The following is a 26,819-nucleotide window of genomic DNA, read 5'->3' as shown; positions in this document are numbered from 1 at the left end:
CTTTTTTTTTTTTTTTTTTTTCCTTCTCAATCTGTAGCTTTGTTATGGATCAGAGCAAGCCAAGGGCCAGAAGTGACTCGTAATCTTCATCACTAGCTAATTGTTCTAGACATACTTGCTCAGTAAGGAAATAAACTAGAAAGGGGTAAAAGATCCAATATGGTACTTAATGTCCTATTTAAGCACATTAAATATATACAATTTACACTTTATTCCAACTAAAAATAACACTCAGATTAATACAGTTTGCTTTTTATATATTAGAGAAATCACTACTGTGAATTATAAACTACGAAAAGTGTGGTTCACAGTTTCCATCACTCCAGAGTTCTTCATTATGATGGACACGGACCATTTGATCGAGTGGATTGAGCACACACTTGGGAGAGAGACTGGAGATGTATCTGTGAGCATCATTGACCCATTCTGAGATTTAGGATGTTTTTTAAGTCCATACATTTCTTTTTTTTTTTTGGGGGGGGGGAAGATCCAGATTTAGACATCTTATTTACTTATTTATTTAGTGAGACTCGAGGACCAGCAGCTTGAACTGATGGCAGTGCTGGCCCCTAAGTATCTAAAATTGCAGTCCCAAAATTCAGGACAGAAAATTAGAAGGCAGTTTTGAAAACCCAGACCTCGGCCTCCCTGCACTTTTTCATCCATAAAGTGGTGCCTGAATGGCCTTATCCATCTTTGCAAAGTGGCTGAGTGAAATCTGCAACAGAAAAAGCGCTATACAAATAATTATTGCTCTATGTCACAGATCATGATGTGAATATTAACTATTATCTGTAATACTACTGAAATTCACAACATAATCATCCTTATAGAAACAGATCAAGTATGCCTTTAATGGCATTTGGCAACTCTATAGCATTTTACGTGTTTAAGGCTGTGTATAACAACAGTTAAGAGAACTAATCATCACCGATCCATCAGACAACTACACTCAGAAGTGATCTGCATTAGACCACAAGACTGCAGCAAATTCACCAATAGAATACAGGATTCCCGATACAAAATTTCTTGTACCAAACAATAAATCAGTGTTTCTTAAACTCTTGCTATATGCAGGCAGTTATTGGTCATTTTGTGCCAACTTTCCTTCTTGCCTCCCCTCGCTAAATCAGCTTGAAAGGTAGTTAAAAATACATTTCTGATATTACCTTCCCTGCAAGCGATTTATGTTGTTACCATTAGGATACTACTCAGTCAAGAAATAAAAAGAAAAACCTCCTGCTGCATCACCAGTGGTTGAGGATCTGTTATATTTTGTTGAAAGCATGAGTAACTTTGCAGCAAATATTGTTGCTATACTTATGAAAACTTAGTTTTGCTGTGTGTTGTGTAATTGTGGCTGTCCATCTCAATTGTAAAAAAGAAAAATAAAATTATTTATCATGGCCTGTGGAATTGATTCTTTTCACAAAACCAGTTCTCTTAATCAAGATATACATGCGTATGACAGTTGAAGTGTAGTCTGATGGGCATTGGGTCATACTGCATCAAAAAGGACTTGTGCCACAATGAAGCCTCGTGATAAATTTTGTTTTGTCCTGGAACTGTTTCTGAAATCCGTGCACGTCTTGCAAGCATTACTTATGGACTAGAAGCCAACAGGCCCGTATCAGTGGGATCATGGCTGCCCAGCAGAAGCCAAGGGAGGCGGCAGCATGCCATCTGTCTCAGCCAAGGCACCAGCAGAACCCTGGCTTATTAAGCACGTAGGAATTTAAAAGGCTCCTTCAGTCCTCCAGCGATGGCAAATCTAGGATACTGTAGTTAAAATAGTTCAGTCTACTCAGGTCTCTTTGCTGAATATCTGACTAAGCTATTAAAATTTTTCATAAATAAGGAAATATTCTGAAGTCAGGAATATGGTTTATCATATGCACTCATGGAAGTTTTCAGGTTTTGCAGGAGAAATAAAAATATGCCTGAGACAATCTTCACATCATGTTTTGGGAAATGTGTCCAGAATATCTATCAAATTGTGGAGACTTCTTTCAGCCCTCAGATTTGTTTGCCTTCCCAATTTACAGGTAGGCTTTCAACACAGCGTTCAAGCGTTCATCAACCACTCTCCCAGCGAATGTGGCAGCTGCTTTACACAGAGGCCATTCTGGCTTCGAAAGAGGCTGTGTTGTTGGTCTGCTTTTGAAGCACGTTTTGGCAGCTGGAAAAAGGAGAAACTAGTAGTATGGGATTAGTCAGCTTTTTGTTGACCAGTGCCAAGCATCAGACTTTGCCTGGCAGCCTTGCATGGGTGACGTCCTCACAGGGACAAACCTGGGCATGGGTGAGTGGTGAGGGAAGAGAGGGAAGCGGTCCAACCGTCACCCTACTGCCAACGTCACCCGCTGAACCATGTCCCTAAGCACCACATCCAACTTTTCGTTGAACACCCCTAGGGATGGTGATGCCACCGCATCCTTGGGCAACCTGTTCCAACACCTGACTGCACTGTCTGAGAGAAATGTCTCCTCATTTCCAACCAGAACCTCCCCTGGCACACCTTAAGGCCATTCCCTCTAGCCCTATCACTAGTGATCTGCGAGAAGAGGCAGCCCCGGGAGAAGTGACAGCACGGGGACATGAAGGAATGACCCCAGCTGGGGGCTGGCTCCCCTCACAACCGGCGGGCTGCGAGCAGCCCTCCCCCTGAGGCATCTCTGCTCCCCGGGCTCCCCTCACTGTGGGGCTGCCTCCTCTCACTCCTTGGCGATCCCCCCTCAACCCTCGCGGCTGAAGGAGGGGAGAGCGGTGCCCTGTGCCAAGCCGGCGCCTCCCCCGGGGGGCTGAGGGGCTTGGAGGGGAGGGCGTTGAGGGCCTCGGTGGGAGGGCGCTGGGGGACTCGGGGGTGCGCTGAGGGACTCGGGGGGGCGCTGAGGGGCTCGGGGGGGCGCTGAGGGGCTCGAGGCGGCGCTGAGGCGCGGGGCATCCCCGTGTCGGGGCGTCCCGTCCCCGCGGGGCCGAGGGCGGAGCGGCCGCCGCCTGGCTCCCGGCCTGCCCCGCGGAGGGGGCGGGCGGCCCATGTCCGCCATCCCGGCGTGCCGCGCGGCCGGGCAGCAGCCGGAGCAGCCGCGGCGGCCGCGTCCCCTCCCTGCGGTGTGAGACAGCAGCAGCCGCCCGCGCCTCGCCTCGCCTCTCCCCTTCCTCCTCCTCCTCCTTCACCTCCTCCTCGTCCTCCTCCGCCGCCGCCGCCTCGCCCCGCGCCGCTGCCCGGCCGGCCATGCCGTCTCGGGCAAGGTAATGAGCCGCAGAGCCCCGGGGTCTCGGCTGAGCGGCACCGGCAGCAGGCAGCACTACCACCCGCGGGGCTGGAATGACTGGCAACCCAGGTGGGCACGGCCCCGCCAGGGGCTGAGGGGCTGCGGGCTCGGGCAGGGCCCCCGGGGAGGCCGAAGGGGTGGGGGGGGGACGGGGAAGGGAGCGGGGCGGCGGCGGGGCCGCTTCCTGGCTGCGGGGCCTACGGGCGGGCGGCGGCCGCTGCCGGGCCTGGTGCGGGGCTTGGGGGGGGGGGGGAGGGCCTCCGGGCCGGCCCCGGGGGTTGTGCAGGGGGCGGGGGGCGCCGCTGGGGCTCGGCGGGAGCCGGGCAGCGCCGCCGGTAGCCGGGGCCGCGGGGCCGGGCCGCGGCTGTCAGTGAGGCCGGCGTGGGAGGGTCCCGGGGAGGGCGCTGAGGGGGATGGACCCCGCCGGCTGCGGCTCCGCGGGGGTCCCCGTGAGGTTAGGGGGGGGTTTGGGGAGGGGTGAGGGGGATCCTGGAGGGGTGGGGGGGCCTGGGGTGGGGTGAGGGGGTCTGGTGGGGGTGGGGGGAATCTGGAGGGGGACTGGGGTGATGGTGGGGGGGGGACTCGAGGGGGGGTGTCCTGTGGTGGTGGGGGGGTCCTGGTGTGGCATGGGGTGGTCATGGGGTAGTGGTGGGGGTCCTGGGGGCCTGCAGGGGTTGGGGGGTTCGGGGGGGCTTTGTGCAGGCTGGTTCTCGGTGGCCGAAGGAGCGCTGGTGCGGGTTAACGAAATAGCACAGGGTTATTGTTTCCTCAGCTGGGGAAAGTGGCGGAGCTGTAAGGAAAGCAGGGTGGGAGCTTGTGCAATGCGCTGGGTTTAAAGGTGTGTTTGTGCCCAGTGCTTTAATTTGTAGTAAGTGAAACTCCCGGCCTGGTGACATCTTCGGTCAGGTGTACAGAGCGTGGTCAGGGCCTCGATCACCTCGGGTATACCCCGTGCCGGCGTGCTTGCTGTGCCACCTAGCATTGCTATTTAATAGTCTGCATTCCTGTGGAGAAATTGTTGGTGTTTCTTATTTATTTTTTAATGTGGAAGTTTGGGGATTTTTTTTACTGTTTTTGAAACTTTAGTGTGATATGGGATCCTGCTTTTAAATTGCCAGCACAGAGTTAGGGCCATGTGCTTGGGAACGTATTCACCGATGACAGTCCCAGCCACGTGTGATTTGGACTGGGGAAAACGGGTGGGTATGAAGGTAGATCTTGCGAAACACAGATGTCACTTCGGTATTTACTATGACAGCAGCTTGCCTTGTGGTTGAACAGCTAGCGGTGCCACCTCCAGGGGTAATGCTAAGGACTCGAGTATTCGGTTCTTAATAGTGTGCGTGTCGTGGTCATTTAAATTCTAATTTCTTCTCCTGTTGAGCTGCTTGGTCACATAACTTACCATAGCGGCATGGAGCTGTGACAGGAGGGTCAGGCTGGGTGTTAGGACAAGAATCGTCACTGAGAGGGTGGTCGGGCTGTGGAACAGCTCCTCGGGGCGGTGGTCTCGGCCCTGAGCCTGCCAGAGGTCAGGAAGGATTTGGACACTGCTCTCAGACATAGGGTCTGATTTTTGGGTGGTCCTGTGTGGAGCCAGGAGTTGGACTCGATGATCCTTGCTGGTTCTTTCCAACTCGGGATATTGTATGATTTTATAATGTTTTCCACATTTAAAAGGAGTAAACTTTATCAGTGACATAGCATATAATTCTTAGTGAAGATTTTTTGGTATGTAGCAGTCTGGTCTCTCTCCTGCTCCTTAACTACTGCCCTGCTTCAGATTTGTGGGCTGCAGCCTGAGTTTTGGTCGCTAACCATTCGCCTGCAGTTCCCATGTGGAAGAAATTGGGTGTACACCTTGTGTCTTTGCAGTGGATGGCTTCTATAAATGCTCCCTGGTTGGATGCATTAACTTGTCACAGATTTTATGTTTTAGCCTAAAATTGTCTTGCAGTGTCTAGAAAAAAAGACTTTTTCCAGTAAACCGTTGCCTGCGGGGGTTTCAGTTGTGTTAGGGGTGAGAATAAGGACCTAGCCGCAGAAATACTTTGCGTGGTGAAAAGGATGAGTTAAGTAGTTAGTCTCTTCCCTGTGTGTCTGATTCTGTTCCTTTCCTCATGCTGTAGTTTAACTCTCAAGTACAGGTGCTGTAGATGGCATTGCTAAAATAATTATCCGAAAAGCCACATGAAAAACAAAGCTGAAAGCACTACAGAAAGTGTGGCAGGAGGGGGAACTTCGTGGTGTGTGGATGGGGTCTAGGTCTGTTTCCATCAGGTTGTGTAATCAGGTCTCCTGTGGAGAAACACCTCTTCACTGATACTTGTAAGAGTTCCATTGTGACCCTTCCTTTAAATATTTGTGTTTTTTAGTCAGGTGAGAGAACCCAGGAATTAGAAGTGTTCACCCGGTTCCAAACAGTTCTCACATTTCTTTGTGTTTTGCGTATGGTTTCTAAATCTCAAACTGGTAACTTTGGCTGTATGGGACCTGTGAGTCGACACTAACCTTTGAGATTGAACTAGAGATTAATTTCATCTTTGTTGTTTTGGCATTAACTAATTTTTAAGTGACTCACATGGGCTGTTGAAAGGAGATCTGTCCCATGCTTTGGGCAGTGAGTGTTTCTCTTCTGTTTTGAATGTGCTCTTGGACAGCCCCCCAGTGCAGCATATATCCAAGTATAGTTTCCTTCCTCTTTCTTTTCTCTTGGCTGTTAGTTTCTTTTAGCACAGGTGATACTGCTGGTAAATGCTTTTTTTTCAGGGCATAGAAGAAGGGATGTACGTGGCTAAAATAATGAAAAATGTTGTAGTTGTTTCAAGTTGCTGTGGGCTGAGAAGGAAGCTCCTGATGCCTGGGTGTATTATCAGACGGATTGTGCTTTCAGACACATTTGTGTGTGTGTAAAAGTGACTAGATAATTGCCATTATAGGTCTAGATTCCTCTCAGTTTTTAGTAATGCTAATAAGCACTGGGGCTTGGGGTGAAAATGGTCAAACTGAAAGTTGGTGCCGGGACGGTTCTCTAAGGGAGAGTAGTTTTTGATTAGAAATTGATTTTTTCTTTTTTAATTCGTATCTGTCAGATGCATATGGACTGGTCTTACTGTGGTGTGTGTACTGATAGATCCTCTGTGTGTTACAGAGGGAGAAGTTCTGCTCATATTTATGGACAGATTAGTGTGTGCCCAGAGGTGTGCCGGGCCCTAAATTAATAGCAACACAAAGCTTTTTGGACAAATTCTGGGTATATGTGACAGAACAATAAGGCAGTGGTTGTGGATTTTTCTTCGTTTTGAGAAAGTTCTTCGTTTTGAGAAAGCCTGATGATATCCTGTCCACCTCTTCCAATCTCTACAGCTTTCTAGACCTTTCATTCTTTTCCCTTTCCTTTTTGTTTGACAGGTTGTCCCGTGTTTTCCCTGATATGACTTCTGGGGGAAAAAAATAACTTCATGTCAGTGCAAAGGTCAAGGTATGGCAGAGTAGATTCAATGTAGTACTGAAGATTGATTATACAGCAAAATAAGTAATGCTTCTCTTTCATAGCAAATGTTCTGGGTGGCAAAACAGTTCTTACACACTTGTACTGAGCAGGAGGGAGAGAGGAGGGTGGCAGGGCAGCAAGTGCTGTGCGCGCCATGGCTTTCTTGTTCTTAGGCCAAAGTGAGAAAAGGGGTAAGATTTTAATTAGCAGGACCTCTGGCTCTCTAACAATAATACAGGTTAGCAGGGGTGTATGTGGAGAAGAGAAAAAGAAAGTCTTGAACATGTGATAGAAGATCTGGAGGTGGCTTATTAGACACAGATTCAATCTTGAAATTTGTTCCTGAAAATGCAGTGTATCCTTCTGGTGAAATGTAAGTCAGTGCTAGGAATTCCTAATTTCTGTTACCACAGTGCCTGCCAAACCAAGTTATGTTCTAGGTCTCCACCAGTCTAGAAATCATAAGAGAAGACAGGAAAATATGATTCTCCTTCAAGGTAGCTGTCTCCTAAGCAGGAGAGCGATGTTGGACAAGTTCCCCGTGTTCAACATGAGTCAGAGCAGGAGGTATCAGCAGGGAGTGCAGAGACCCATCAGAGGAAATGGGCTAAGAAAACAGTGTTTGGAGCAGTTTGTTTTCTGTGACTGTAAAGGGCAGAGGTGTGTCTTTTACAAGAAGCAAGAACTAGTAACTGTGTATATTGCAATAAAAAAGGAAGTGAGTTTTAATGTGTATATATGTACACAGAGAGACCACACAGTCCCAGATGTCAAAGGCAAGTTTATGGCTAGAGAATGAGTTGCAGTATCAGTTTTGACAGTGATTATGAAAAGGTCAAGGGAAACCTCGGGAAGAGGTGCAGTGGACTGCGTGGGAGATGTTGAACAGGAATGGGTTCACTTCTGAACCGGTAACAAGTAATTCTTGATCTCCTTTCACATCTGAGTTTGTTGAATATGCTGATAAGGTGGGAAGGTACGAGATCAAAGAGCTTTTTTGGTTTGGGGAGGTGGTTGTTTAGTTTTTTTCTTCCTTGGTAAAATGGGGGAGCCGAAGTTCGTAATGTGAAAGCCTTTGTTTTTAATGTGAAGCCAGGGGAGACCAAGATGTGCGAAAGATGAAAGAACACGAAAGTGTGTCAGTGGGAAGTGAAGGAAGCTTGGAGAGCAGATAGGCTTCCAGGCAAGAGCAGGCCAGGGATTTAACCGGCCCAAAAAGGGCTATCAGAAGATGCCTGTGGAAGAATAAAAACAGAATATGCTTCCCTGACCTTCCCTCCTAATGCCCATCCCAGGACAGAAGGGAATTCTGGTGAGCTACTCAGTAAGTAGCAGTGATGCAGTCTGAGAACCGACTGGAAAAGCTGCCGTGACTGCAGGTCGTTGTCCAGCAGTGCAGGTGGCAGGACTGCCGGAGGAAAAAAGGGGACTCACTGTTACTTCAGTAGGAGTAAACGTGGCCATTTACAATTTTGCTGAACTTCTCTCAGCGCAGGAGTAGAAACAAAACCAGACTTTGGGGTGAGCTCAGCCAGGCTTGGGGGCTTGGCTCAAGCAATACGAGAAGAGTGTGGCAAAACAGGTAAATGCAGGGGGGAAGAGCGAAAGAAGGTTGTCATTGCTCTGCACACCAGTGGAAGGAGGGCTGGGAACTTAATGGGAAGCTGTTAATTTGAGTGGGTACAGTCACTGTGTTTTAGATTTTTTATTGATAAACATTTTAAGTAGTGAAGAACTGATAGGCATGATAGCAAATAAACTTGGCAAATAATCAAACTGACTTAAATAAGATCTCTAGTACACGATGGATGTATCAGAATAAATCATTCATCTGAAGTGTGTACTTGGAAATAAAGTAAAATAGAATAGAATAATTAAGCAGTTTTTGTCTCAAAATAATATCCATATGGTACAGTCGTTCAGAAAGAATTACAGATAACGAACACTATGGCAGATTGCTTGTTACAAGTTTCTTGGACCCAAATTCTCAAGGTTTCCATACAACCAAAGAAACAATATTTTTGATCAGCCTATTTTTGCTTATTCTAGATAAAGACTTTTTTTAAGCTATCTGTTCTCAGCCATGCTTTCTTCAGTTTTACAAATTGGTGTAGTAAACCTTGCTGATACTTCTGATGGGATTGGATGGCCTTGTCCACTAATGGGTGTGTAGGGTTCCTATTGTGTGTCCTTGGAACTACAGAAAATAAAGTGGCCTTCTCTGAGGGAACTGCAGCGACCATTTCAGTATATTTGGGCAGGAGAACTATTTCCTGACAGATAAAACCAAGTTAAAAATTGCCCTCCAGGAAAATTGAACATGATCCCTTCTGTGTAAGTGACATTGTGAAAACAGCCTGTGCAGAAAGCTGGGCCTGTGTTGGTGGCTGTCGGGAAGTCTTCCACCAGGCCCAACTGAAAACTCACTTCATCAGTGAGAGCTTTTTAAGTGGAAATAAAGCCAAGTAGCATCTCACGAAGTGGCAATTAAGCTTTTGAAGTTACAATTCAATACGATGTCATGTTCATTCTTGCAGCTTCTCATTCCAGCATTGTCTAATGTCATGCTTGTGTTTGTACTTCTTCTCATCGGTTGCTAGCATTGTGTTGACTTTATTGGTGTGCCGTGTGCGTTCACTTCAGCGACAGCATCAACGTATGTAGGTGATAAATTTGTGTTTACACAGACGCCTTTTGAAAGAGGACAGCGAGTGTTATGTCTGTCCTGTAAGCTCACCTGCCGGCTGGCACAGCACAGTGGAAGATGTGCCATGTGGGCAGGAGAAATGCCCTGCTGAAACGCGGGCAGGCAGCACACAGCCAGGAGCACTGTCCTTTGTGTTGCCTGTTGTCCCCTGGGGTGCCTGCAGTGGGTGAATCTGACTCCAGGCTTCTCTCCGTGCAGAACCCTTCAGGTCACGGCGGATCCTGGAGGCCAGCTGGGTCCCAGAACCTGGTTCTGCGGAAAGCAATATCTTTCCATGGGGTGTTCTTTCTGTGTCGTAAAGAAAGGGCAGAAACTGCTGGTTATCTAAGCTGCACGTTTGTTGTAGTGGGAAAAATGTCTTCGGTGGGAACTAGTGTATCTTACAGGGATATGTGGCAGGGAAAAGATGTATTTTAAATAAGATCTTACTCACCTTTTTGGTGGGGTGACGAGCTGTGAGCTGGTTAGCTTGCAGAAATCTGTTCCCAAAGACAGGACTAATTAAGTGTGGAGTTCTTCCCAGAGAAACAATGCCCTTATGTACTTTGCCACAATGGGAAATACTACAGACTGTTGAAAAGCAGTGCCGAGGTTAGCTGAGAACACGTGTTGTCCTCTAGCTGATTGGGGTACGCAGTCTCTGGAGTTGAATGCTTCATCAGCTCGCGGTCAGCCTTGAGAATTGCAGGCTGTGCTTGGCAGTTGGAGATGATACAGCATACAGCACATCACCCTAAAGAAAAAAAGCAATGCTCTTTGGGGAGGGAGGTATGCTATTAAGAACCCATCAGTACTTAAGTTTATTAATTGAAAATCTGTCCATGCCTTTCATTGAAAGGCTAAACCAAGCTGAGTTCTCTGTAAGAGACTGCCCTTCCTCAAAGTGGGCTGGGAGTCCCTCGAGGTTTTAGTGCAGGGAAAAAATCTGGGGGCTGTGTAACTAGTAGGAGAACGTGTACATGCTGTAAGCACAGTTAAAGCTCATACCATTTGAAGAAACCCTGGAGAATTTGGTTGTTCAACATAGTTTAGGTGAGTGATGAAGGTCCAGCTGTATTTCTGCAATCCTGATTGACTGTCACGAGCCAAGAGTTGCAGCAAGGCTTTGCATCTCCAGTGGAGCAGCCTGCTGGATGCAGTAGTCCCAGCAAGTGGTCGACAGACCAGTAGCTGTGATGCCAGGGTGACTGCTGAATGAAGAAAATAGCCCTAATGTCTGTATTGAAAGAGCAAAAGGCAATTGCACCTGCCAAGCGAACCTAGGGTCAGCCTTTCACTGTGGAAGTTTTATCTGGGATCTGAACTTGATGCTTCGGAGAAAAGGGCAGAAGTACAGTTTTCTTCTTTTGAACCCTCATCCAAGTTGATAGTATATCATCTTTAACATTCTCAAAGGGGTAGTAAAATACCTGGAGATTTTCTTCAATTGTCTTTGCAAATATGAACCCTCATGATGTTACTCTTCCAGTCGTACAGAGGAAGAGCTGTGTTTGAAAACAGCAGGCCTTTGAGATAGCTGAAGTACCAGTAGCTTTCAAAAATCTTTATCTCACTTTGTTTTTCCCTTTTGGCCTTGAGATGTATTTAATTCATTTTCCCCGAGTTTTGCTACTGGTTCTAAACACAGTGTTCTTTTAAAAAGTAAAAATGAAATATTTTTTTTCCCAAGAACTTGTAGTGAATTTACAGCAGCAAAAAGGAATTACATGTCCTGCTTTTTGCTAAATAACCGTATGAGCTATCCAAAGCTCTGGAGTTTGCTTAAAAAACAAAACGCACAAACTGCTGTAACTTCAATAGTGTGCTTTCAGGTATATCTGAGATGTACAAAATTCTGCCAATTTTTGTTTCGGATGGCATTGTTTTACTGTTTTTAATGTAAAACCTCCAGTATTGCTTGAAAGAATGAATTTACGGTGCTTGGTTTATTTTAAAATCTGAAATCTCGTGCATACGAATGCTATACTACGTTAAAGTAATGGTATTTTTAAAAACAAAATCACTTGGTCTGTCCAGGAAGGCCAGTTGTCTTGATAATTTTCACCTTGTCCTTTGTAAGTTTGTTTTGGGATATAACTGGCTTTCTGATACGAGTTGTTTAAGCTTCATGCAGATCTTTTTTTAAAAATCACTTATTTGCAGGTGTTGTTCTAAAGGATAACAGCTGTTAATTTACATTACATTTTTTTCCGCAGTAAAGCCTATTTTCTTGTTTTGCCAAAAAAAAACTGCAAAAGCTCAGTATGTTATTTCTATATTGATGATCAGTTACATGCTGGTAACACCTCCATTTACTAACTGGTTTTGCATTGCTCACTAAGGCCCATATTGTATTATGTAAATGTTCATCTGTGGATTAGTAATGACTTCCACAAACGGCAGACAGTGTGGTATAGAGCTATTCCTAACTGTATTTTATTTTTCCCTTCTGGAAGTAACTTGTCCTTATATCTTGTGTGGACATCTAACTGAAAATATACTTGAGAATGTCCTGACACATGGCACTGACACACTGGAGTGCATTTTCTTTGCATGCGGTTGTATTAATTAATCAATTCTAATCCCAATGTGAATTTAAGGTCACCTTTTAAAAAGCAGGCTAGACATGCACATTTTTTAACACAGGAAGATGCGTTTGGGATTGTCATTTAAGTATGTTGCTTTTAAAAGTGAAAATGTGAATCCCACTCCTGTTATACCCATACATAAAAAAAAATATTTTTCTCTTTATAGAACTGACAGTGCATCAGCTGACCAGGACAATTTAAAATACTCCTCATCCAGAGATCGGGGCAGTTCTGCCTCCTATGGATTACAACCCTCAAATTCAGCTGTGGTGTCTCGACAAAGACACGATGATATCAGAGTCCACACTGACATACAGAATGAAGAAAAAGGTACACAGATTGCTGTTTGATGTGTAATTAACGAGGGGACGTTCAGAGAAAGGCAGTAAACTTGAAATGGTTGAGAAACCTTATTTCCTTTAAAAAAAAAAATATGCAGTGAGCTGATACAATCCCCTTTTATCAGGGATCAAAGAAAAGCTGTGGCTGATGTGAGTGGTGAGACAATATGCCATTGCATTAAGAGTAGAATAAGAGAGAAGTCATAGTATGTTAGCAGATTAAGCACGTTTTCCTGAGGAGTAGTGTTCTGGGTATGTCTGGTCTGGAAGCTGTAATTTTTTCCTGCATAGTGTCTAGTGCTTCTGGTATTGAAAATAGGCTGCCTGATTAAATGGTCTACTACTCAGATATACAATTTTTGCAGCTTTACTGAAGCAAATTGGAATCTTAATTTGGGGATCAGATCTATGTTTTGTCGTGAATGGAAACTTCTACTTTTTTTCTGCCATTCTTTTCTTTGGGGAGGAGGGGACTACTTTCTCTAAAAAACAGCTGAAAATTTAAAATAGTATCCATTATGAAAAATAAACCTGTATTCTGAATTCTAATACAGAGATGAAATATGAGTATTTTTTTTACTTGTACAATCACTTCCTAGGCCACGTTTTCTTCAGACATGCAGGATCAGTGAACTCCAGATCTCAGAGTAATATTAGTGTGAAGTTTTTGTTCTGGAACCTCAGAAGCATCTACACTCCCCCATCTTGTCTACTCCAACTTTTGTAAACAACTGCATTCTGCATCTCAGGGAAAGTCACAGCCGAGTGCAGTGATGCTAATTTATTTTTTTACAAGGAATAAGTTCTGTGAGTAGGATAAATGAGCATGAAACAGGTATTTGTTTATATGCATACTTTGTGAACCTTCAGAGCTTCATAGAATCTTTCAGAAACTTTTCCTAGCAGAGAAACTTATTAGAAAGCAGATACATTTATTTATCAGTGTGTTTGCTAATGTGGAGAGTTCTACTGTGATTCAAACATGCTAGGTTATTCTTAAATACTTAGAAATGTGGTAGGAGTATAGTGAAATGGTAAGGCTTATACGAATTCAGTAAGGTAGTTTTTTGTGAAGATGCTGGGGAAGTGCCAGCTGAGAAGAAAATGTACCTCCCTCTCCCTCAAGTACTGTATTTTACAGGGCATGCTCTGCTAGCTCAGCACCTTATCTCAGTTATTTTGATTGTGACTTGAAAAGAGATGATTAGGATATTCTGTACTGTAAAACCAGAGTTCAGGTATTTCTAATTCATTTTTATTTGGGGAGAAACTTGTAAGCTTACAGATGCCGAGTAGTGCCTTTAACTGAGAATTTTCAGTTACTCTGCTGGAGTCTGCCAACATGGAGTTTTCATCTTAAGAACTTGTAGCTTTTCTCTCCCAAATGACAGTATGTCATAATAGACATAGAATCTTTCAGAAACTTTTCCAATTACTGGTATTGAAAATAAAAATTACTTCCAACTTGATCATTTCTGGAAGTTCTGTTCTGAAAATCCCCAAGGCTGGGCAGTTCTGCACCCTCCCTTAGCAGCCTGTTTAGTTCTCCTGGTAAAGAATTGTTTTTTCATATCCAGTTCAAATTTCCCTTGTTACAATTTATGACTGTTGACTCCTGTCCTTTTGCTCTGCATCTCTAAGATTTTTTTTTAAACCATCTTTCACATTAATTACTGGAAGACTGCAGCTAGATCTCTCCCCTTTGTCTTCTCTACTTTACTTTACAAAATAAGACAGGTGAATTTGCAGATTTAAGTTTTTTAAACTATATCAAAGGCCTCCTGGGGTTTGCTTATAAAGATGAGATATTCTCTCTTTCAGCATCATTTTTCTGCCTTTTGGTTTTATTGCTATATAATGTACTCATCCTTACTGAAAAAAAAAAACAACTAGTATCCATGTTGTGGTATCTGTGTATTTCTGCTAAATTTAATAAGTGACATAGCTCATTGTATTCTTAGTTGGTCTCAGATTTGATATTTAAATTGAGTTATTTAACTTAAGAGTAATTTTAATTAAAGATTTTGAAAAACTTTTCAGACCAACAGATAACTGTCTGAAGAGAATAATAATGTGATATTTACAGCCTTAATGCCTAGAAACCTAATTATTGCCCTGCTGTTTCTAATTATTCAAAAAATGGCAATTTTATGTTTGATATTGTTACCAAAAATGTACTATGTATACATCAAGAGATAATGTAGGTTTGGTTTAATTCATTTCAAATAATGTCAGAAATATTGTAGCAAATACCAATTCCTTAGCAAGAATCCAAAAGCAACTGGGATATTTTTGTGCACTAGATGGAGTGTATGAAATAGCTTCAAGAACTCTGTCTGTACTTCGTAGCATGTATATTTTTGATAGTTGTCTCCACTCTGAATGCATGATTATCTGATGTTTCCAGTTAAATTAATTTCTTTGTTGCTTTGAATTCTATTGATATACTTCTCTACACTCATAAAAACTATTATTGCTGTTAGATGTCATTTTCTTCATAGGGTGGTGTTGGCTTGTTATCACAAAGTAATGTTAAGGTGGCATACATGCTACTTTGTTTAAAAATGTAGTTTAATGTTGTAAATCAGAATAAACATAAATTATATTTACTATAGGTGTAACCAACTATAACTGAGATTTTGAATAGGAGTCTCTGTAATGGTAAGGCAGTTTTGTGAGTGTAAAATTGCCCAGACTTCTACTGATCGTTCTCAGCTTCTTTTTATCAAAAATTTTGCCTTCAAGATGACATTTCTTTTTTACATCTACTAAAGTCCAGATTCACCTTGATGTTTGGATGTTTTTATCCATCCTTCAGTCTCAGAAGGTTGCCTCCTCTTACACAGAGCCACCTCTCCTTGCCCCCAGGCTTACTTTTATGTACCACTGCAGGTGGAATTGTGGAAATACCTTTTTTTGAAAGAAGTCTTGCATATCTTTTGTTGCTCCAGGTTTCATTTTTTTTCGGTGATTTTTTCACTGCCTCAAGCAGGGAGGGCGCTTTAGAAAGCTGGCTGTGCAGCTGGCCACAAACGTGAGCTCTAACACATTGAGGGAAGTACTGAAGAGGTTCAGTGGGCAATTTCATTTCTCCACAGTGTGGAGGAAGGACCTGCCCCTCAAAGTGGTGTGGCAGACTGGAGGGAAAAAACAAACCAAAAAAAAAACAACTCGGTTTCATCATTTGAGTATGTAGATACTTGGGGATCTAGGAGTAAAAATGATTGCATTACTCTAAATGACACACTTATTACTATTTAGTATCATTACTGAAGATTTACTATGTTTATCTCAAGTGGGAGAATGTAGGATTGCATACAATTTTTTATGATAATGTCAGTATTAATGTGTGAAAATACTGACTGTTGTGTGTTCAAGGAAAGTTGTTCAATTTGGGTGTCGTCATTAGAATAATCCATGACTTTCTCAAAGCTTTCTGTTATTTTGGCCATTTTACTGTTGCTGTGTTGTGAATTTATAATGAAAACAGAATTGAAATTTGATTTGCATAATCAAAGAGGAAATACGTGAATACATCTAGGCCTTGTTTAATAGCAGGTCAATGTGAAAGGCCTTGTAAAATACAAGGTGAAAAGTAATAAGAACATCGACTACAGTGAAATCTATTAAAAAAAAAAAAACAAAAAACAACAATTCTATTTTTTAAAAAAGCTATTGCAGTGAGGTTTCATATTCATGAAAGAATGATCAAATTCCAAATGTGTGACTTGGAAACTTAAAAAAAAATAAATAAATTTTTTTTGCATGTGAAAGTGAAAAGGGAAACTAAAGAATATGGTAGAGGTTAGGACTGTTGCTTTGCATATGAATGAATAACTCAGAACATGCTACCCTACTAAATGTGTAGTTTGTTAGCCTGTTTTAATCTCACCTTGCTTCTCCCACAGGTGGCTACAGTGTCAATGGAGGATCTGGGGAAAATACTTATGGTCGGAAGTCGTTGGGGCAAGAGCTGAGAGTTAACAATGTGACCAATCCTGATTTTACCAGTGTTCCGCATGGGAATCGTGCTTTAGCCACAAAAGACATGAGGAAATCACAGGGTAAGGATTCTACAATTTTTTCCAGAAAAGGTGGCTCTCCTTTGGCAACTTCTCGTGTTCAGAATGTGAAAAGTTGATTATGGTTAGGCAACCTATGTGGATTTTTTTGTAATGTACAATTTGATGATGTTGACAGAAACTGTCATCTTTAGAAATGTTTCTAAAAGAAACATAAAGGGAAAAAAAAACTCTAAATTGTTTTATTTCTCTGTAAAGGTAAGAAGTGGAATTCTAGAAAGGCTAAAAGAAAGGTATATTAACTGTTCCCTACACCAAGATTTCCTGCATGGGTTAGACCTCTCACCTAGAAGGCTTGTACTATCAGTTTTTCAATTTCCTTCTAAAAGCTTTTGATACCTTAATGTGGCCAAATTTGGCAGAGAGACCAAGGGCTCCAGGACAGTGAATATGCTCTTAGATTTGTTGAAAATTGATGCTTCGGTAAAAAGTCGCCAATAGAGTCCCTAGTGTGGGAAAATGCCTAACGGCGAGCTCAGCCGTTATCTGTTCTCACTGGCCTGCAGGTCAACAGTCATCGCATCGTACTAGCTGATTAGTCAGTGCATGTGTACTCCTGAACCAGCCACAATTCGTGCTACCTCTTGCTCAGCTGAAGATTAGAGACCAGGGAGGAGCTGGAGGCAGAAGAGGAGGAAACGAAAGGGAACCTGGAAGGGTCTTGCAAGAGGGTGCAAGAATGCTGGGCATGTATTTTGAGAAGAAAGGCTTTACTTTTCCCACAGTTTGGGTTTAAATCATGGAGTGCATTTTTTGTTTTGTTGTTTTTTGTTTTGTTTCTTAAAAACTGTTCCAAGGACATTTGAAAGAAAATAGAAACTCAGTTATGACTAAGCACTGTCATTTATTGCATCACTTATAATTTATAAGTGGTAGCTGAGCCACTGACAGAAAAACTATGACTACTCTATGCCAGATACTTTTTAAACATACAGGGATGTGGGGTTTTACATTTTAGAGGTGAAAGAAAAGCCTATTCAGTGTTCTTTGCAGGTGGAGGAACTGAGGTGCAAGCAGTGACATGACTGCTGCAAAGGCCTGATCTTTGGAATGGGTTAAATTCTCATTTTGTAATCCTGTTCTGATATCTTCACATTAAATTTTTTCAGTGTACTTAGTGTCTTAAGTCACATACGTGCAGAGGAAAGAGAATTGTCCAACAGAACTAAGTATAAATTATACTTATAGTAATGGAATTGTGGGGGAATTTGCTGTTAGTATTGGCAGAAAATTCAGTGTTCTGTGTATGTGAGCAACTCTTCAATCAGTAAAATGTTAATTTTGTATGGCTGAAGTCACTACCTATGACTTGTATGCTCGTATATGTATTTTGTCCTTCTCTAGATGTCAGATTTTGAGTCTCCTTGTTAACTGGGGTGTCTTCATGATGCTTTTAGGTTTCAGTAAGTCATTTTGATTTTTTTGATAGCTTCTGTAAATTGGGATTATGTTGCAACAGGATCTCTGAAATATTTTATATTGATCTCTGAAAATAATTGTATATTTTCCTGTCTGATAGGTGTGTGCATTCGGAAAGTTTAAATATAAATGGCTGTCTTCTGTGAGTTAGTTGTCGTATGGCTGACACTTTGCTGATTTTTCACAAAATGGAAGTCTTATGCAGGTGTTCATTGACCAGTGCTTTGATCGGATAGCGTCAGTCATGTTGATGGTTATTGTATTCTCTTCTGTTCTTTTTTTTTTTTAGGTCATGATTATGGCTCAACAGACAGTTAATGGTTATTGTTTTATGGAGTAATGTCAATGTTTATCAGGCAGTAACTGATTTAAAAAAAAAAACTGCTTTTAGTAGAGAGTTTTGAACAGGATGTCTTGTTCTAGCAGCAGTGAAATGTCTCTCTTCTACCAGTAACCTTGGTAGGTTTATTTATACAGTTCTGGTTTTAGGATTTTTTTTTTAATGTAGGACACTGCAATGTTTTCAAAATAAATTAGACAGTTTTCCATGAAGAGATTATAAGCAAAAAGATAAACACAGAGAAGACAACACTAAAAAGTTGCAAGATGTGGATTTAACTAATTCAAGGCTTCATGGAAACTGGACTAATTCAGAAAAAAAGTAACAAAAAATTTGGCTCTTCTAAAACTGAAGAGCCAAATAACATTTTTCAGGGGATAGGAGATAACTTGCGAAGATCTAGAGTCTGTTTATTAATAATAATAATAAAAAAATAGTAATACTAGCTTTCAGTATCTTCCAAACCACTGTATCCTGTTTTGCCTTTCAAGAGCAGTATCTAGTGACCTAACCCAGCTCGTGCTGGTGTACTTTCCCTTGTGCTTGTGAAGTGTCAGGGGTCAGCACAAGATGGGAGTTGAAGAAGAGGCAGGTGACACGTACTGTGGTCCAGGGTAGCGTTCAGCAGAGTGTAGCTGGAGACACTGCAGAGTAGGCATTTCTCTTTCTCATGAGCCACATCTGTTTTCTTGAAGAGGAGAGGACTGCGTTGAGGGGCTGTCAGTGCATTGAGTTGTTCAAGAATAGATTCATCGTTTTGTTTTCAGAGGCTTCATATGTGGATAGTGTAGCAGTGAAGGACGTGTAGATTCTGTTCAGCTTACTGAATGAAAGCTTAATGTATGACAGGATATTTTCCTACTAGACTGTTCGCATGGAATTATTTATGGATACCAGTTGCACATTTTATGTGTACTGTAGTCTGAATTAATTTCCACCCTAACCAAGCTTTTAAAGAACTTTCGTTCTTGTTTATGCATGTTTTGTTTCTAAACAATTCCATTTGAACTTTCAAAACAAATATAATTTTTTCCCTAAAGGTCTAGTGACCTACCAAGAAAATGATAGATGTAGGACACCACTGGGCATGCTGCATCCTTTGTAGCAGTCCTTTTCTTTCTTTTCCAAGGCTGATTTGAATTCTTTTTCCCATATGAGTCCAGCTCCCCTTTTCTGAAGTTTGTCTATGTATTGACCATTGGCAGGCAAGCCTTCAGCTACAGCTGCTAGCTGAACTCTGGGCTGAAATAAAAGGTGATCCTCAGATGCGAGCAATCATCTAGTGTGGATTGTAGTTCTTGGGATGGCAACATCACTCAGGAAGACCTCAAATATAGCTTCAGAAGATGTCTCTTCTGATCATGATTCCTTGTGTGATTCTCACCAGCCACGCAGCTTTTCCTCCACTACCAAAGACTGCAGGTTCAAGATAAAGCAAGGGAAAATAAACGTAATTCTTCCTCAGTGGATATGAATGCTTTAGTCTTCTGTAAAATCAGTAACATCTTGAAACAAGCTCTTTTCATACCTGTCAGATAACATCTCAGCATGTCTTATGTAGATGTTCTAGCTAGGAACAAAATGTATATTTGATCCTCATACTCATCTTGCTATTTTAATGTTTGCTAAGCCTCCCTAATCTTTCAGAATGTCAGGTGTCTTCAAAGTTCATTGCTTAAACTGATGCCTGGTGAGAAACCGATTATTAAAGCTGATTTTATTCGTGTACTTTTTTAAAATTCAAAAAATAAAGACCTGGAAGTAAGGTTGAGAATATTCTTCATGACCATAATGCAAAAGGTATTCTCGTGGGAATGACTGATGTGTTACATAGCAGAGATCAGTCATCTGTGGTAGCCCTCTGTGTTCTCATAATAGTCACAGTGACTAAGAAAATCTTCATGTTCCATGAATCTTCTGATCTTTATCACCACAAAAATATCTAATGTCAATCTTTGGAAAAGAAACCTTGCTTCCTTCTTGTGAAAAAGGGAGAGGAGTTACTCATACGAATTTAGGAAGAATGTAATGCAATTGGTATCTAAATCAGGGAAATCGGGTTGTGACCTTCTTCACTAGTATGAGTAGCTCTGCTGGTCAACTTGCAGGAAGTGTTTTCTTAAGATGCTGTTTTCCATTTTCTTGGGATGCTGCTAGTTCTCCTGTATTATGATCCGCTAAAGTAAAAGATTTAATGAGTAGCCGCTGCACCTTTGCACAGATATATGCTTCTGTTCCTCTACAGATCAAGTGTATATATTTTCCTTTTCAAAGCAGAACCCTTCTAGGTATCAGAAGACTAACTGTAATCTGTTTTATTGTGCCAAAATGACAGAGAAAATGCTATTTCTTGGTGGTCGCTTGAGCCTAAATCTGTTTCTTTGCTTCAAGAAACAGCTTGCTTTCTTTTTTTTCCAAAAGGTTTGCTTTAAATATTATTTGTTGAACTATTTTATTCATATGTTCAGCTAGAAATCTGTTTTAACCTTGATGAGGTTAAATCATTCTAGTCAGGTGCTAGTCTGTCTGCTGGAAGAGATGAAGTATTTTGGTAGCTAAATTGTTTTTTTTTTGTTTTCCTCATATTAGCTTTAAGACAAATTATAGTAATTTAGGAAAAAAAGCTAATAAACTAAAGTCTTATTGAGTGTGTAAATGCCCATTTCAGGCAATATAGTTATTGTTGATAGAACACTGTAGAAACAAGAAATAATTGTCTTTTCTTTTTCAGAGCGATCGTTGTCTTATTCTGACGAGTCTCGACTGTCAAATCTTCTTCGGAGGATTACTCGGGAAGACGACAGAGACCGAAGACTGGCTACTGTAAAGCAACTGAAAGAATTCATTCAGCAACCAGAAAACAAACTGGTTAGTAGGTTTTACTTTTCCAGCAGTGGAGCTTTTTACAAAACTGTGTTTTTAAAATTTGAGTATTGGGGTATGTTTATGGGGAATATTTTATATACAATCCAGGAAAGTGTATTCCTGGATTGTCTGTTCATTCTCTGGCATTCAGTAAACTTTTTATTGTTTGATTATTTAAGACAAACTGCCATATTGAGTATGTGAGCTGTAGAAGTAAATCTGGCATTCATTTGTTTGATTTTTTGATTGGTCTTCTAAATACCTTCTAGATCCTTTACCAAGAAAATAAGGAACAAGCAAACCAAACATGCTGTTATCGTGTTCAAGAGCTGTTTCTGTATTTTAAATAAAAAATGCGCGGATATATTTACAGTCTCGTGCATAGCTCATTTTATAGTTACTGAGCTTTCTGGCTAAATGTATACAAAAACTGAGTTACAGGAGAAATTCTCTTACTGTCTTATCCAGGAGCATACTATCCCCATTTGATTCGTGTAGCATCCTCAGATGAATATCAATGTTTCTTTCAGTAGCTTCCTGTATGCTGGTCAAGAAAGAAGAGTCAGTCTAATCCTTTGGAGTAAATATGACACCTCATTTTTGGAAGGATGATTATTTATGTGGTACAAGCCAATATCCGCTCTTGAGAGGAAGAATGGAAATACTAAAAATACTTTGATTCCATGGTTTATATTCAAGTGTCTTCTTATAATTAGTCTTACAGTAATGTTCACTTAAATCTGAATCTCACCTGGAATAAAGTTGCTCAAAGCAATTAGCTGTCAGTTAGTTAATTGACCATTACCTGTCAGCCTTTGAACCACAAAGGTACTGCAAGTAGAGGTTAACTTCAGAGAACATGAGAAGTGAATGGTGCTGTTTTGTTGTAATATTTTCTCAATAGCTGTTCAACAGGAAGAGTTTGTGACATGGTGTGTGCTCATAGCTGTGATGGAGACTGGTAGAACGAGTAGGAGGCTTCACATCACTATGACATCTTTTTGGTAATTTGAGTTCAAGGCATGTGTACGGTTATTTCAAGTCAGCTGTTGTAATGGGTATTTGTCCAGATTTAGGTTGCAAGACTGATAGCATGTTACTGGTTTTCATGAGCAAAGCTGTGATCTCATGGAAAAGAAATTACTTCTCGTTTTAGAATCATAGAATATCCTGAGTTGGAAGGGACCCTTAAGGATCATCAAGTCTAACTCTTGACACCGCACAGGTCTACCTTTTGCTTTTTAAAAAACAGGAATATTGCAGAATTTTCATAAATACAGATTTTTTTCTAGATTTTTTTCTAGGAAGATGGCAGCATCTTTGTTAAACTGTCTGTTGCGTGTAACATCATTGGCTTATGCTTCACTAAGGCTTTGCTGATACAAAAAACACTTTGCTTCCGTTGAAGTTGCTTTTGGACAGAGGAACAATTTCTGACACTGGGAGTGTTGCAGAGATTTGATGCTACAGGTTTGATGTTTTAAAGGCAGTGAATTTGTCAATATCTATGTAGAAGATACTTTTACAGTGGGAGGAGTGTAAGTGTGACAGTTGCAGCCCATGTTTTTCAGTAATTGATGCATACTTATCTATTTGGCCATCTGTTTTTGAAATTTGCGAGATTAAACTCTGTCTACGGGTATTAAAAATTAACTGCAGCATCTTTTGAAAACAATTGCTTGGTACCGGCTTCTGCTTTTCAGTCATCTTGGTTGTAGTAATCATCTTAGTAGATACTGATAAATATTGGCAACATAAGGAAGCCCTGAATCCTTAAAGATTCCTGATGTTTATCAAGCATCTGAGGAGAAACACAATGTGCTCTTTGGAAAATACTAGGATGTAATGTTCCAGGTGGCGAATATATATATTTCAAGTCCTTTAAACTTGAAAGGGAGCCCATGATTTTTTGGCATTGTGTAAAATGAGAAAATAAAAAAAACACCTCTGTATGTGGATCCTCTTTTGTAGGGGAGGAACAAAGTCAGTCTGTTTCATTAGACCTCTGTTTTTAATGGGTTGTTGAACTCTAATATCCTCAAGTGTTTCTGAAGGATACAGGGGGTATAAAAGTATGTCCCAGTGTGGATATGAATATTTAATATTACTTATCTTGAAGTAAAGTATTAAGAGGTTTTTGTCTGACACCTCTCCTTTTATTTTTGGGGGAGGGGAATGGTGGGGGGGAACAATGACTTTAAGAGTTACCCATGTGAAAGCAGGAGTTTAAAGTAAAAGTTTAAATACCCTCATACACACTTGTAGGCAGTGCTGTGATAGCTTAGTTGTCTGTCTAAAATCTGTCTGCAAAAGGTGACTGTTTCTATCCATATTTAAAATTTGGCTATTTCTGTTACTCTAAGTTAATTGACCATTGGCAATTCTGTTTTCCAAAAGGTGTGATCTGGATTCTGTGCACATAGGCATAAGCAGACAGACCATGTGCAAGCCTAGCTAGTAGTCCAGCTTCGATTTGAAACAAAATCTTTGTTAATACAGGGGCTTGGAAAGTAAATGTTTTCAAAATCTATTCTTTTAAAAAACAATTGTTCTTATATTCACAAAACACTTCTTTTTTTTTGTAAGTTAGGTTCATTTTTATTTTATTTCTGGGGACATGCAGGAGTTGCCATTCTGATGCCTAACTTGGTGGTGACAAAGTTTGTACTCACAAGCAGGCAGAACATTAAAAGTTTGTCACAAAAACTTTTTAAAACTTCTCCCAGCTAGCTAATGAGAACAAGATCAGCTATCAAGTGATCCCACAGTGTTGAGCGTAATGTTTCATAAAGGATGGTTCTTAACCTAGCAGTCATTCTTGCAGTTCTTTACATCATTAAATTTAGTTTAACAGAGTTCTTGTTGGTCTTGGGGTCAAAATGTAGGTGTGTTGAACAAAGTGAAGTAGTAAAAGTAACTAGGCAGTGCCATTGCCATGTAATACCCTTGTGTTCCAGCTTCTAAATTGTATAGATGTCTTTTTTCCCCTCTCTTTTTGTAGCCTCTTTTGCAGACATCAGGCACGCTTTTAAAATGTCTGTGTGAGTTTTGAGGGGCCAAGTATGTGGACCTCCCCCCCTCCCAGTGCTCAGAACTTAACAAAAATTAAATAACATCACCGTGTTAGAAGATTGATGTTTTTCTAAACAAAAGAGAACAGATCTTTTAATTAACCTGTCAAAAGAGCTTCTTGATAGTACCTTGTTTGTAATAGTGTTGTAGCTGAATGTATTGTTTTGCAACTTACCTCTATTGTTTTTTCAGTGTGTATTAAGAAAAAAAATTGGTTATGCTTATTGAGAATTAGTGGTTCATCAGTAATGTTTCATCCCTAGAAAATAGTACTCCATTTCTCTGTAAGTGTTGCCTAAGGAGAAATTCTAATACTCTAGGCTATTATCAGATCAATTAAATATTCTGCTGATACACTCAGTTACCAATGTAGACTAGGTCTTCAGGAGACGCTCCTGATGAGCTGTATGGTGAGTTGTACGTTTATGATGTAATGTTATTAACAAGAACTAAATTTAGAACAAGACTCGATAGCAGGCTGCCAGTGTGTTTTCGTGGCTACTGGAAATAAATATGAAATACAACATGTAGGATAATATTGCAGTATTGCTTAATATAGTTCCTCCTAGTCTGCAGTGGCTATGGAAAGCATAATAGCATTCTATTAGCAAACAGAATTGCCAGGGGTGTTCTTAATGTGGGTGTAAACAGGACCTAGTTTGCACAAGTTATTGTAGCATTATGATGTTTATGCCTTTTATGTATCCTATATTATAGGTACTAGTTAAACAACTGGATAATATCCTGACTGCCATTCATGATGTACTCAATGAAAGGTAAGCTAGAAAATTTAAGCAGTTTAGAGGTTTTAAAGAAGAAAAAAAAAAAAAACAACAATGGCATTAAGTTCTTGATTTCCAAAAAATCAAAAAGATTAAAGGATGCATTAATTTGCATGGGCATGACAAAAATTATTAATGGGACAGAAGTGGAGGAAAGTTAAGACTCATAGGCATACCAAAGATACTGTTATATTGTCTAGAGTACACTTCATGGAGAGAATTTTATTGTACACGTGTCACCTTTTATGCTGTAGGTAGCATGAATTCTCAGCTACGTTTAATTGGTTAGGTGTAGTATTATGCTGCGGTGGTAATCTAGCTTTTAAATTGGTCTTAAGGTTTTTGTACAACAAGATTTTTTTCCTGAATAGCATGTTGCAAGTAGATTGGCCAATTTATTCTATTCTTTACTTAAATTGATTTATTTCATAGAAATAATATATCATTGAAAAATTATTTCACATTTTTATTTTAACTTTATAGTCAGTGTAGCAGCTAAATTGGAGGGAAGCAACTTCATTAATGTATGTATTTTTCTGCTTGAGAAAATGTTTGAATTTGTTCTTGATTTTTTCTGTTCTGCTTTAATGTCTGGAGACTCTACTTTTTTTTTCTCTCCCCAAAAATACAGTAGCAAATTGCTTCAAGAACTGAGACAGGAAGGAGCTTACTGTCTTGGCCTTCTTTGTGCTTCTCTGAGCTACGAGGCTGAGAAGATCTTTAAATGGATTTTTAGCAAATTCAGCTCATCCACAAAAGATGAAGTTAAACTTCTTTATTTGTGTGCAACCTACAAAGCACTAGAGACTGTAGGAGAAAAGAAAGCCTTTTCATCTTTAATGCAGGTAAGACTACAAGTTTAAGCAGGAATATTAATGATTTTTCCAGTGCAATGCTTAAATTAACTCTTAAACTAAAATGAACAAAAGGTAATACTATGTTGACATAAGTATAATTAAAACTGGCAGGGAATTTTGAATGGTTTTGTTAGAAGAAAATGTCAGGTCTTAGTACGTAATTCAATGATACTTTTTAGTGTATGTTGCAGATTCAAGGTGAAGAATTTTGTTGAGAATAATAAAAAAAAACATCAACAAAAACACATAAAAAAAACAAGTGGAATGCTACACAGTGTGTTAATTGCTTTGATTTGCCGCCTCCTATTTGTAGCGTCTAGGTTGAATTTTTCCTGGATCTGGGACAGAACAGGATGCATGCATACGCGATCCCATGGATTTAGTTCTAGGGTCTTATTTTGGGTGTAGAACTGCATTCAGGTCTGTGCTGCAGTTTAATATTTTAGTTCCAGAGCCAAAAAGGTTCTGGAAAGGAGAAACAAACTCAGAAACAACTATTTGGTTCTTTTGAAGCTCTATATGTGATGCTTTTTACTCTTTTCCTCCCAGCAAAAAGAGTGTTGAGAAGTTTGACTTCAAGTAGCTTGCTAAAAAATGTTGAATGTTGAGTAAATCCATGTCTTTACATTGTGACTGTTTCACGTGTGTTAATGAAGTGAAATGTCTAATAGCTTTGCTTTTACTTTTTAGCTTGTAATGACTAGCCTGCAGTCCATTCTAGAAAATGTGGATACACCAGAGTTACTGTGCAAATGTGTCAAGTGCATACTTTTGGTGTCCCGATGTTACCCACACATTTTCAGCACCAATTTTAGGGTAAGCTTAATATGTCCTCTTCATTTTCTCTTAGTTAGAAAAGCTGTTGTAACATATTGGGTAACCAGCCTTCTTTTTTTTTCCCTTCCCCAAAACTGCTTTTCAGGACACAGTGGACATACTGGTTGGGTGGCATATAGATCACACTCAGAAACCTTCGTTGACGCAACAGGTGTCCGGTGAGTTTGTCCAGAGCTGCTCAT

At 40.7% G+C, this 26,819-nt stretch overlaps 1 protein-coding gene across 3 annotated transcripts in view; it reads left to right on the top strand.

The window, feature by feature from the left end:
* The first annotated feature begins 3,023 nt into the window (after nucleotides 1–3,023).
* The window catches only part of SMG1 (SMG1 nonsense mediated mRNA decay associated PI3K related kinase), a 66,169-nt gene continuing 42,373 nt past the window's right edge, over nucleotides 3,024–26,819 (top strand). The window contains exons 1-9 of one of the 3 annotated variants that reach the window (XM_068698803.1): nucleotides 3,024–3,344; nucleotides 6,687–6,756; nucleotides 12,209–12,372; nucleotides 16,292–16,447; nucleotides 20,956–21,092; nucleotides 24,879–24,937; nucleotides 25,575–25,788; nucleotides 26,491–26,616; nucleotides 26,723–26,795. In XM_068698803.1, the coding sequence (XP_068554904.1) occupies nucleotides 6,737–6,756; nucleotides 12,209–12,372; nucleotides 16,292–16,447; nucleotides 20,956–21,092; nucleotides 24,879–24,937; nucleotides 25,575–25,788; nucleotides 26,491–26,616; nucleotides 26,723–26,795 (949 nt within the window). In that variant the 5' untranslated portion in view covers nucleotides 3,024–3,344; nucleotides 6,687–6,736. The remainder of the gene's footprint in view (nucleotides 3,345–6,686; nucleotides 6,757–12,208; nucleotides 12,373–16,291; nucleotides 16,448–20,955; nucleotides 21,093–24,878; nucleotides 24,938–25,574; nucleotides 25,789–26,490; nucleotides 26,617–26,722; nucleotides 26,796–26,819) is intronic. The other 2 variants (XM_068698802.1, XM_068698804.1) reach the window with 2 other exon arrangements.

Source organism: Anas acuta, chromosome 15 (assembly GCF_963932015.1).
Source record: "Anas acuta chromosome 15, bAnaAcu1.1, whole genome shotgun sequence".
In the NCBI taxonomy this organism is placed as follows: Eukaryota; Metazoa; Chordata; class Aves; order Anseriformes; family Anatidae; genus Anas; species Anas acuta.
The sequence above is the reverse complement of the archived record's forward strand: the minus strand, read 5'-3'. Positions and strand labels throughout refer to the sequence as shown.